Raw genomic sequence first — 12,151 nt, 5'->3', positions numbered from 1 at the left:
ACGGGGGTTGCAAAGAGTCAGACACAACTGAGTGACTTGCACTTTTTAGGAGGAAGGGAGTTCTGAGTTAGAGAATTGGCTAGGAATGTCCTCTGATTTGTTTACCAGCTTGGTCTGTCCCAGAACTGACAGCACGTGGGGGGAAGAAGAGGCTTGAGGTAGAGCTTCTTTCACTACCCATTGAAAACTGCCCTCTGGCTGAATGGTAAAAGGGAAAACACAGCTAAGAGGAGTGTGGTCAGTTCGGGAAGATAAAACAAAAATAACTTAAAATGAAGGAGAAGAACAATGGAAAAGAGGAAGAAGAAAGCACAGAAATATGTACTTAAGTTGGCGGAATTTGCTTAGAATTTCTATAAATCCTAGAGAGATAAAACTCAGGTCAGACAAAATTCGAGGTAGAGAATTAACTTACCTGAGATAGGTATATGAGAAGTTATTTTAGAGTTGTAATTTCGATCTACCTACCTTGTCCACTCAAAATCATCTGCATTGAAAATACTTTTGAGTAGTAAATTTCTCACTGTGTCTCTGCAGTGAACATACAGGGTAAGCAACGCCCCTAGTACAACTTTTGCTCGAGAGTTATGAGTATCCAGCACCACCAGCTCTGCAACCTCTTCTAGATGATGTATCATATGAGCATGGACTTTTTCCACCTCTTTTTTTGGATGAGAACTCACAAAACTTTTGATACAATCATTATAAAATATGATCTGGCTCTGAAAAAATAAGATATAAAAGTAATAATTTTGAAGCATAAATTTTATAAATGAAAATAGATATTCTCAAGAGTGGTGTGGTGTGGACTGAAGGCAGGAGAAGGGGACAACAGAGGACAAGATGGTTGGATGGCATCATTGAGTCAATGAACATGAGTTTGAGCAAGCTCTGGGAGATGGTGAAGGACAAGGAAGTATGGCATGCTACAGTCCATGGGGTCGCAAAGAGGTGGACACGACTGAGCTACTGAACAATGATATGTGGTGTGTATTATGCAAGAGTCATCATATGTGTGTAAAAGACAGAGCTTACACATTTGTATACATTTGACACTTAGAAATTGAACTTTGATTAATGCTTGTGGGAGCCTTATTCTTTAATAAATGAAAACATATTTATCACCAACATTTATATTTTCTAAATTTTATATTCTTAATCTATCATCACTTAGGCTAAGTAAGAACCTGGGGACAGTAATAACGGTATCATAATTCCAAGCTTAAATTATATCTGTTTAAATTATATCTGTTTTCTGAGTGGGACTCAGAAATAGGTTAAGTTTGTAATTTTTAGGATCTTTCAGTTCAGTTCAGTTCAGTTGCTCAGTTGTGTCTGACTCTTTGCGACCCCATGTATCGCAGCGCCCAGGCCTCCCTGTCCATCACCAACTCCCGGAGTTCACTCAGACTCACGTCCATCGAGTCGGTGATGCCATCCAGCTATCTCATCCTCTGTCGTCCCCTTCTCCTCTTGCCCCCAATCCCTCCCAGCATCAGAGTCTTTTCCAATGAATCAACTATTCACATGAGGTGGCCAAAGTACTGGAGTTTCAGCTTTAGCATCATTCCTCCCAAAGAAATCCCAGGGCTTATCTCCTTTAGAATGGACTGGTTGGATCTCCTTGCAGTCCAAGGGACTCTCAAGAGTCTCCTCCAACACCACAGTTCAAAACCATCAATTCTTCGGTGCTCAGCCTTCTTCACAGTCCAACTCTCACATCCATACATGACCACAGGAAAAACCATAGCCTTGACTAGATGAACCTTTGTTGGCAAAGTAATGTCTCTGCTTTTGAATATGCTATCTAGGTTGGCCATAACTTTCCTTCCAAGGAGTAAGCGTCTTTTAATTTCATGGCTGCAGTCACCATCTGCAGTGATTTTGGAGCCCCCCAAAATAAAGTCTGACACTGTTTCCCCTGTTTCCCCATCTATTTCCCATGAAGTGATGGGACCAGATGCCATGATCTTCGTTTTCTGAATGTTGAGCTTTAAGCCAACTTTTTCACTCTCCACTTTCACTTTCATCAAGAGGCTTTTTAGTTCCTCACATAACTTCTATTATTTGATCCATCTTTTGTCACTCTTTCCATACATACCAGAGAAGTTTTAAAAAGGCTACTGGCTTAAGTCAAATTGACCTGGCATTTAATGGAGGGAGATATGTCATGAGGTCCATAGGTTTCTGGCCTGTAATTAAGTGAATTGTGATTCCACTCACTAAGATATTATATCTATTGAAGGAATAGCATGCTGTAGGTGAAGGGACACAATGGATTCATTTGGGATATACTGAATTTGAAGTGCTTAAGAAATACATGGGCTTTCCAGGTGGCACTAGGGGTAAAGAACCTGCCTGCGAATGCAGGAGTCATAAAGATGTGGGTTTTAACCCTGGGTTGGGAAGATCCCCTGGAGGAAGGCATGGTGACCCACTCCAGTATTCCTGCCTGGATAATCCCCATGGACAGAGGAGCCCGGCAGCCTACAGTCCATGGGGTTACAAAGAGTCAGACAAGACTGAAGCTACTTAGCACTCTCAAGAAATACACAAGAGGAGCTATGAAGAAATAAATATTAGAATAATTAGCATAGAGGTAATACATAGAATGGTGAGATTTTTTTTCTTTCCAGGGCAAGATAAGTGTACCCACATGGGAAACTTGATGTATCAGTTAGTGTTTTGGCAGCATGCAACAGAAACTAATTCTGACTTCCCGAAAGCATCTTGTAAACCTCTAATAGCAGATTAGCTGGAGGTGAGAGCTGAGGCTTAGGAACTGGGCAGAAGCAAGAATCTAGGCCAGGCATCAGGAACCATAGTCATGGTCATGCCACAGAAGAGTCTGATCAAAAGTCACTGTGCTGTCACACCTGAGGTATTTATTCAAGATTCACAGCCTCAGGAGAGAGCAACCAGTGGGCTGAGACCCTCTCCGAGGCTGCCTCAATGTAGGTTGAGGGAAGGTTTGGATATGGTAAATCGGACTATGAACTAGATTTTATCTATTTATTTAGCTAAACAAAGAGGACTTCTCAACCACTATAGTTTGATTAAATCTATATTGAAATTCTCTTAGTGGCTACTGCATGTAAACATTTTATTATCCCAACAGGTGTCCACTCAGAGATAGTTCCTAGTTATGTTACATATGTAGAAGTGTTTACAAGAGGAAGGGAAGTTGTAAATTTCATACCAGGATGGGAAATTTGCAGTAAGTAAGGCAGACATGGGAAAACAAAAATATGTTCAGTAAGTGAAGTTGAAATCTATCACAAAATATTTTTGGAAACAGATTACTGACTGCTTCTAATTATTAAGCATGTTTGGAAGACCAGGTGTTTGGGAAAGATCCTTTCTTAGTACAGCAGATTTGATTATTTCAGTGCCTGGTAAACTGCAGAAATGTGCATATTGATTAATTATAATTTTGTTGTCTTCATAAACAACAGCTTAAATAAGTCCTTGACTTAAGATCTGAGAGCACTTTATTAATATTCAGGCAAATGAATGACAAAGGAGACCAATCAGATAATCAGAATTTGTGTCCATTACCCCAGGTTATTTTAATAAAGACTTGAAAATTAGGGTGGGTCAAGGAAAAGTAAAAAAATGTAATGTTATTTTAAAACTTAACAGAGAACTTCAAGGTCAAGTGTACTTTCAAAATACTTGGTAATAGTAACTCATGGCAATATGGTTTTTACTTTCATTACTCCAGAAAAATTGCTATCTCTGAGGTTCATGTTGACCCTAATAACTGACAGACATAATGGAGTTTTCAGACCTTTCTAGAGCATTTAAAAATGATTACCACTCACTTTTTCTAGAGAAAAATCAAACAAAAAAAACGTCCCTCTCTCCTCCCTTAGCTTCCATAACAAATCTCATAATTTCTCTTCTTTTTCTTTTTTCCCCTTCTTTTTTTTTCTACCCATGTGCTAATCCCCAGAACCTGTGAATATGTCACCTTATGATGGGAACAGTTGATTAAGACCTTGTGACAGGGAAGTTCTAGATTTTCTGAGTGGGGCTAGTGTAATCATGTGTATCCTTAAAATTGGAGAACTTTCTCTGCTTCTACACAGAGGGAGATAAACTACCGAAGAATGGTCAAAGAGAGGTGACGCTGGTAGCTCTGAAGATAAAGGAAGGGGCTATGAATCAAAGAATTCCAGAAGATGGAAAAAAGACAAAGAAATGGATAAAGGAATACAGCCCTGCTGATACCCTGATTTCTGCCCAGTAAGTAAGACCTGTTTTGCCCAGTGATCCACTGGAGAAGGGAATGGAAAAACCACTTCAATAGTCTTGCCTCAAGAACTCCATAAACAGTATGAAAGGAAAAGAGATATGACACTCCATGGAAGATGTACCCCCCCGCCAACTCCCAGGTTGGAAAGTGTCCAATACGTTAATGGGGAAGGGCAGAGAAATAGCTTCATAAAGAATGAAGAGGCTGGGCAAAGCACAAATGACACTCAGTTGTGCTTGTGTCTGGTGGCGAAAGTAAAGTCTGATGCTGTAAAGAACAATATTGCATAGGGACCTGGAATGTTAGGTTCATAAGTCAAGGTAGATTGGACATGGTCAAGCAGGAGATGGCAAGAGTAAACATCAACATTTTAGGAATCAGTGAACCAAAATGGACCTGAATGGGAGAATTTAATTCAGATAACCATTATACATACTACTGTGGGCAAAAATCCCTTAGAAGAAATGGAGTAGCCCTCATAGCCAACAAAAGAACCTGAAATGCAGTACTTGGGTACAAACTCAAAAATGACAGATGATCTCGAATTGTTTCCTAGACAAACTATTCAACATCAGTAATCCAAGTCTATGCCCCAACCACTAATACCAAAGAAGCCAAATGATTCTATGAATTAATATCAAAATAAAAAGATGTCCTTTTCATCATTGGGGATGGGAATGCAAAAGTAGGAAGTCAAGAGATACCTGAAGTAACAGGAAATTTTGGCCTTGGACTACAAAATGAAGCAGGGCAAAGGTTAACAGAGTTTTGCCAAGAGCACACAGTAGTCATAACAAACACCCTCTTCCAACAACACAGGAGACGACTCTACATATGGACATCACCAGATGGTTAATACTGAAATCAGATTGATTATATTCTTTGCAGCCCAAGGTGGAGAAGCTATATACAGTCAGCAAAAACAAGACTGGGAGCTGACTGTGGCTCAGATCATGAGCTCCTTATTGCAAAATTCAGGCTTAAACTGAAGAAAGTAGTGAAAGCAACTAGACCATTCAGGTATGACCTAAATCAAATCTCCTATGATTATACAGTGGAAATGACAGATAGATTCAAGGGATTAGATCTGATAGACAGAGTGCCTGAAGAACTATGGACAGAGAATCATAATACTGTACAGGAGGTGGTGACCAAAAATATCCCCAATACAAAAAAATGCAAGAAGACAAAGTGATTTTCTGAGGAGACTGGGGAAATAGCTGAGAAAAGAAGAGAAAGAAAAGGCAAAGGAGAAAGGGAAAAATATTCCCAACTGAATGCAGAGGTCCAGAGAATAGCAAGCCTTATGTGAATAATGCAAAAAAATAGAGGAAAACAATAGAATGGGAAAGACTAGAGATCACTTAAGAAAATTAGAGATACTAAGGGAACATTTCATGCAAGGATGGGCGCAATAAAGGACGGAAATGGCAAGGACTTAATAGAAGCAGAAGAGGTGGCAAGAATACACAGATGAACCATACAAAAAAATAGTATAATGTGGTCACTCACCTATAGCCAGACATCCTGGAGCGTGAAGTCAAGTGGGCCTTAGGAAGCATTCCTATGAACAAAGCTAGTGGAGGTGATCCAATTCCAGTTGAGCTATTTCAAATCCTGAAAGATGATGCTGTGAAAGTGCTGCACTCAATATGCCAGCACATTTGGAAAACTCAGCAGTGGCCACAGGACTGGAAAAGGTCAGTTTTCATTCCCGTTCCTAACAAGGGCAATGCCAAATGATATTCAAACTCCCATACATCTATGCTCATTTCATATGCTAGCAAGATAATGCTCAAAATCCTTCAAGCTAGGCTTCAGTACATAAACTGAAAACTTCCAGTTGTACAATCTAGGTTTAGAAGAGGCAGAAGAACCAAAGATCAAATTGCCAACATTTGCTTGATTGTGTAAAAAGCAAGGGAATTCCTAAAAAACATATACTTCTGCTTCATTGACTATACTAAAGTCTGACTGTGTGGATCACAATAAACTGTGGAAAGTTCTTAAAGAGATGGGAATACCAGACCACCTTCCCTGTCTCCTGAGAAACCTGTATGCGGGTCAAGAAGCAACAGTTAGAACCAGCCATGGAACAACAGACTGGTTCAAAATTGGAAAAGGAATACATCAAGGCTGTATATTGTCACCCTGCTTATTTAACTTATATGCGGAGTACATCACGCAAAATGCCAGGCTGGACGAATCACAAGCTGGAATCAAGCTTGACACGAGAAATATGAAGAACCTCAAATAAACAGATGATACCATTCTAATGGCAGAAACTGAAGAGGAACTAAAGAGCCTCTTGATGAAGGTGAAGGAGGAGGGTGAAAAGCTGGCTTAAAACTCAACATTCAAAAAACTAAGACCATGGCATACAGTCCCATCACTTCATGGCAAATTGAAAGGAAAAAAGTAGAAAGAATGACAGATTTTATTTTCTTGGGCTCCAAAATCGCTGCAGTTGGCGACTGCAGCCATGAAATTAAAAGATGCTTGCTCCTTGGAAGAAAAGCTATGATCAAACTAGACAGTGTATTAAAAAGCAGAGACATCACTCTGCTGACAAAGGTATGAATAGTCAAAGCTATGGTTTTTCCAGTAGTCATGTATGGATGTGAGAGTTGGACCATAAAGAAGGCTAAGCACTGAAGACTCGATGCTTTTGAACTGTGATGCTGAAGAACACTCTTCAGAGTCTCTTGGACTGCAAGGAAATCAAACCAGTCAATCCTAAAGGAAATCAACACTGACTATTCACTGGAAGTACTGATGCTGAAGTTGAAGCTCCAATATTTTGGCCATCTGATGCAAAGAGCCAACTCACTGGAGAAGACTCTAATGCTGTGAAAGATTGAGGGTAGGAGGAGAAGGGGACAACAGAGGATGAGATGGTTGGATAGCATCACTTGCTCAATGGACAAGTTTGAGCAAACTTGGGGAGATAGTGGAGGACTGAGGAGTCTAGTGGACTCCAGTCCATGGGGTCACAAAGATTCAGACATGACTGAACAAACAACAAAATAATTCACGAGTTATATTCCTTCAACATTTTATCCTGAACATTTCTAAAAGCATGGACAAGTTGAAGACATTATAAAATGAATACCCATATACCTATCACTATGTTCCTTAATAAACATTAATATTTACTTTGTCAGGTGTCTGTCCATCAAGTCAACCATCTCTCCATTTTATTTTTTGATGCAGTTCAGAGTTACATATATCAGTAACCTTCATAATGGTTTATTTCTAAATCTTCGTTTTCTGGGCATGTAGTTACAGATTAAATACTGATACATCAAAGAAGTATTTACTTACCACAGTGAGTACCACTTGTCCTGGATGAGACAGCACCCATAGGGAAAACTGTTGGTAGTACCAGTCATCAACTCCTTGACTTATAAATCTATAAGCAAAAAAAAAAATTTATAATATTTATATTTAATCACTGATTGTGGCCATTTAATGATTAAGCATAAGATAACACAGGAATTTTCCTTTAGGCTCCCTGAGTTTTCTGTTCTAATTTAGGTATATAAATAACAAAGCAGAGATAATAGAGGTTTAATTCATGCATAATGTATATTCCTTAAATTCCTCTTTAACATCATCTGCACATTTCCAATAAAACCATTGAGTTTCTGGGATGGTGTGCATGTGTGTTAAGTTGCTTCAGTCTGACTCTTTGTGACTCTATGGACCATAGCCCACCAGGCTCCTCTGTCCATATGATTCTCCAGGCAAGAATACTGGACTGGGTTGCAATGCCCTCCTCCAGAGGATGTTCCTGACCCAGGGATCTAACCTGTGTCTCGTGTCTACCTGCATTTGCAGGCAGGTTCTTTACCACTAGTGCCACCTGGGACTATATTAAACTAGGAGATGACACCTATTAGCTTTGAATTTCTAATACTATCAATGGTAAAAACAGTATTTGAAATAATTTCAACAAAATTGAATATTGGACTGAAATGATCAGGTGATTTTTAACAGTAAAGCCCTACATTTAACTTTAAAAAGTAATTATAATTTAACTTTTAAAAGTAATGAAGAGGGGAGGGTGGTCCTAAGATGGTGGAGGAATAAGACAGGGAGAACAATTTCTCCCCCACAAATTCATCAAAAGATCATTTGAATGCTGAGCAACTTCCACAAAACAACTTTCTGAATGCTGGCAAAGGACACCAGGCACCCAGAAAGGCAACCATTCTCTTCAAAAGGAGGTAGGACAAAATATAAAAGACAAAAAGAGAGACAAAAGAGTTGGGGATGGAGACCTGTCCTGGGGAGGGAGTCATGAAGGAGGAGAAGTTTCCAAATAGCAGGACACCCTCTCATCGGTGGGTCTGTGGGGAGTTTTGGAATCTCAGAGGGCAACATAACTGGGAGAGGAAAAAAAAAACCCACAGAATAGGTGCCTAACTGCAACTGACAGCGGAGAAGTAGCCCAGACGCCTGTGTACGCCACCAGCTAGCGGGGGCTGGACAAGAAGGAGCAGGTTGCATGCTTAGGGTAAGGACCAGACCTGAATGCCCTGGGGACAATCTGAGGGAGCTAACATGAGATAGCAACCCAAACTGTGGGATAGCCAGAGAGAGAAAAAAAAATGAGAGAACCTTCCTGCGTAAAGCTCTAACATAAGGTGCAGCCTGGCCTGCTCACAGAATAAAGGATTGAATGAATACCAAAGGAGACCTAGCTGGCTGCGGACCCGTCCCTTCCCCCACCAGAAGCAGAGAGGCAGGCGAGTGACAGCCAGAGCCAGAAGGCAAGGGGCAATCTCTGCCCCAGAGACGGCGTACTCCACCAAACTGTGAGCAGGCTCCCAGTTGCTAACCAAGTCTTCCTGGGATCCTGGACGGTTGACATCTGCCTGGAGGGTTGCAGCCTGAGACCAGCTCCCCAGAGGAGACACACAGCACACCTGAGACAGCGCTCTCGTGGCGCACTTGGGAAACTGAGATGCTACGACACCACCTGGGACAGTGCGCTTGCCAAGAACCTGGTTGCCTGAGCTGCTTGGGAAGGGCACAGAACACACGTCCAACCAAGTCTGTGCATTTGCGGAGTACCCGAGAACATGAACCTGAGCAGCTTAGACCTGGGAAGTGCATAAAATGCAGGGCCTGCTTTGGACAGTATCCCAGCAGAGCCTGAGCAGTGTAGACTGGGAAAGCACACACCACTGTGAGCTGGAGCAAACCCAGTGTGGTCCATACACTGGGAGCACTCCCCACACACACCAGTGATATTTGTTTGCAGTGTTCCTCCCTCCCCACAATACAACTGAACAAGTGAGCCTAAATAAGTGACCACCTTTTCCGCCTTATGTCAGGGCAGAAATTAGACACTGAAGAGACTTGCAAACAGAGGAAGCCAAAATAAACAAAGAAGGGGGAACCACTCTGGAAGGGACAGGTGCAACGTATTAAAACCCTGTAGTTAACATTGACTAAGCATTGGAAGGGGTCTTCTCTATAGACCTTAAGAAGAAGTATAAGCTGGAACAAGGAACTATCTGAAACTGAACTGACCCCATACTGCCCTCAACAGCTCCAGAGAAATTGCTAGATATATTTTTACTATTATCATTTTTTAATTTTAAAGTTCTTTATCACTCCTTTAATTTTCATTTTTCTAACCTACTATTACCTTGCAAAAAAAGACCCTATTTTTAAAGTAAATTTCATATATATATATATATTTATAATTTTTGTGATTGATTTTGTTTTGCATTTTTAATATTGTATTACTGAGAGTCTAATTTCTACTCTAGATTTTTAATCTTTGCTTTTTGGTATTTGTTAACCATTTTGTACCTTTAAGAATCTAATCTTCAGTACCCATTTTTACTTAGGGGTGTGATTAGTGGCTTGATTGCTTTTTCCCCTTTTGACTCTCCCCTTTCTCCCCCAGGTCACTTGTTATCTCTTCCCTTCCCCTTCTCTTCTCTACTTAAATTTATGAATCTCTCTGGGTGTTCTGGGCTGTGTAGAACACTTAGGGAACTGATTACTGCCTACACTGGTCTCTCCCCTTTTGACTCCCCCTCTTTTCCTCCTGGTCACCCCTATCTCCCTCCTCCTTCTTCTCTGTGTAACTCTGTGAGCCTCTCTGGGTGTTCCAGACTGTGGAGAGCATAGGGAACTGATTACTGGCTAGATTGGTCTCTCTCCTTTTGACACCCCTCTTCTCCTCCTGGTCACCCCATCTCCCTCCTCCATCTTCTCTTCTTCATGTAACTCTGTGAACCTCTCTGGGTGTCCCTCACTGTGGAGAATCTTTTCACCATTAACCCAGATATTTTATCATCTATGCTGTATGGATGGAGAAGTCTTGAGGCTACTGTAAGAATAAGACAGAAAGTCAGAGGCAAAAGGCTTAAATTCAAAACTTGAGAACACCAGAAAACTCCTGACTCCAGGGAACATTAATTGACAAGATCTCATCCAAAAGCCTCCATACCTACACTGAAACCAAGCTCCACCCAAGAGCCAACAAGTTCCAGAGTAAGACATACCACACTAATTCTCCAGCAAGGCAGGAACACAGCCCTGAGCATTAAAATACAGGTTTTCCCAAAGTCACATCAAACCCATAGACATCCCAAAACTCACTACTGGACACTTCACTGCACTCCAGAGAGAAGATATCCAGCTCCACTCACCAGAATACAGACGCAAGCTTCCCTAATCAGGAAACTTTGACAAGTCACTCGTCCAACCCCACCCACAGGGAGAAAACTCCACAATAAAGAGGAACCACAAACTTCCAGCCTACAGAAAGGCCACCCCAAACACAGCAATCTAAACAAATTGAAAAGGCAGAGAAATATTCAGCAGGTAAATGATAAATGCTCACCAAACCAAACAAAAGAGGAGGAGATAGGGAGTCTGCTTGAAAAAGAAGTCAGAATAATGACAGTAAAGATGATCCAAAATTTTGAAAACAAAATGGGAGTTATAAATAGACTAGAGACAAGGATTGAGTAGATGTAAGAAATATTTAACAAGGACCTAGAAGAAATAAAAAAGAGTCAATCAATAATGAATAATGCAATAACTGAGATCAAAAGCACTCTGGAGGGAACCAACAGTAGATTAACTGAGGCAGAACAGAGTATAAGTGAGGTGAAAGACAGAATGGTGGAAATAAATGAAGTAGAGAGGAAAGAAAAAAAGGAATTAAAAGAAATGAGGACAAACTCAGAGACCTCTAGGACAAAGTTAAATGCCCCAACATTTGAATCATAGGAGTCCCAGAAGAAGACGACAAAAAGAAGGGGCATGAGAAAATACTTGAGGAGATAAGAGTTGAAAACTTCCCTAAAATGGGGAAGGAAATAGCCACTCAAGTCCAAGAAACCCAGAGAGTCCCAAACAGGATAAACCCAAGGTGAAACAGCCCCAAGACACATATTAATCAAATTAATGAAGCTCAAACACAAAGGACAAATATTAAAAGCAGCAAGGGAAAAGCAACAAAAACACACAAGGGGATTCCCATAAGGATAACAGCTGATCTTTCAGCAGAAACTCTTCAGGCCAGAGGGGAATTGGCAGGACATACTTAAAGTGATGAAAGAGAAAAACCTATAACCCAGATTACTATACCCAGCAAGGATCTCATTCAAATATGAAGGAGAAATCAAAAGCTTTACAGACAAGCAAAAGCTGAGAGAATTCGGCACCACCAAACCAGCTCTTAAACAAATGCTAAAGGATCTTCTCTAGACAGGAAACACAGAAAAGGTTTATAAACTCGAATCCAAAACAACAAAGTAAATGGCAATGGGATCATACTTATCAATAATTACCTTAAATGTAAATGGGTTGAATGCCCAATCAAAAGACAAAGACTGGCTGAATGGATACAAAAACAAGACC

At 40.6% G+C, this 12,151-nt stretch overlaps 1 protein-coding gene across 9 annotated transcripts in view; it reads right to left on the bottom strand.

Moving 5' to 3' along the window:
- The window catches only part of DNAH14 (dynein axonemal heavy chain 14), a 378,420-nt gene that overhangs the window by 209,376 nt on the left and 156,893 nt on the right, over positions 1-12,151 (bottom strand). For all 9 annotated transcript variants that reach the window (XM_070768034.1, XM_070768039.1, XM_070768038.1 and 6 more), the window contains 2 exons: positions 7,583-7,670; positions 469-722 (listed from right to left, as the gene is read on the bottom strand). In XM_070768034.1, the coding sequence (XP_070624135.1) occupies positions 469-722; positions 7,583-7,670 (342 nt within the window). The remainder of the gene's footprint in view (positions 1-468; positions 723-7,582; positions 7,671-12,151) is intronic.

The sequence above is a fragment of the Bos indicus genome, chromosome 16 (assembly GCF_029378745.1).
Source record: "Bos indicus isolate NIAB-ARS_2022 breed Sahiwal x Tharparkar chromosome 16, NIAB-ARS_B.indTharparkar_mat_pri_1.0, whole genome shotgun sequence".
Lineage (NCBI taxonomy): Eukaryota > Metazoa > Chordata > Mammalia > Artiodactyla > Bovidae > Bos > Bos indicus.
This window is presented reverse-complemented; position numbering and strand designations above follow the sequence as displayed.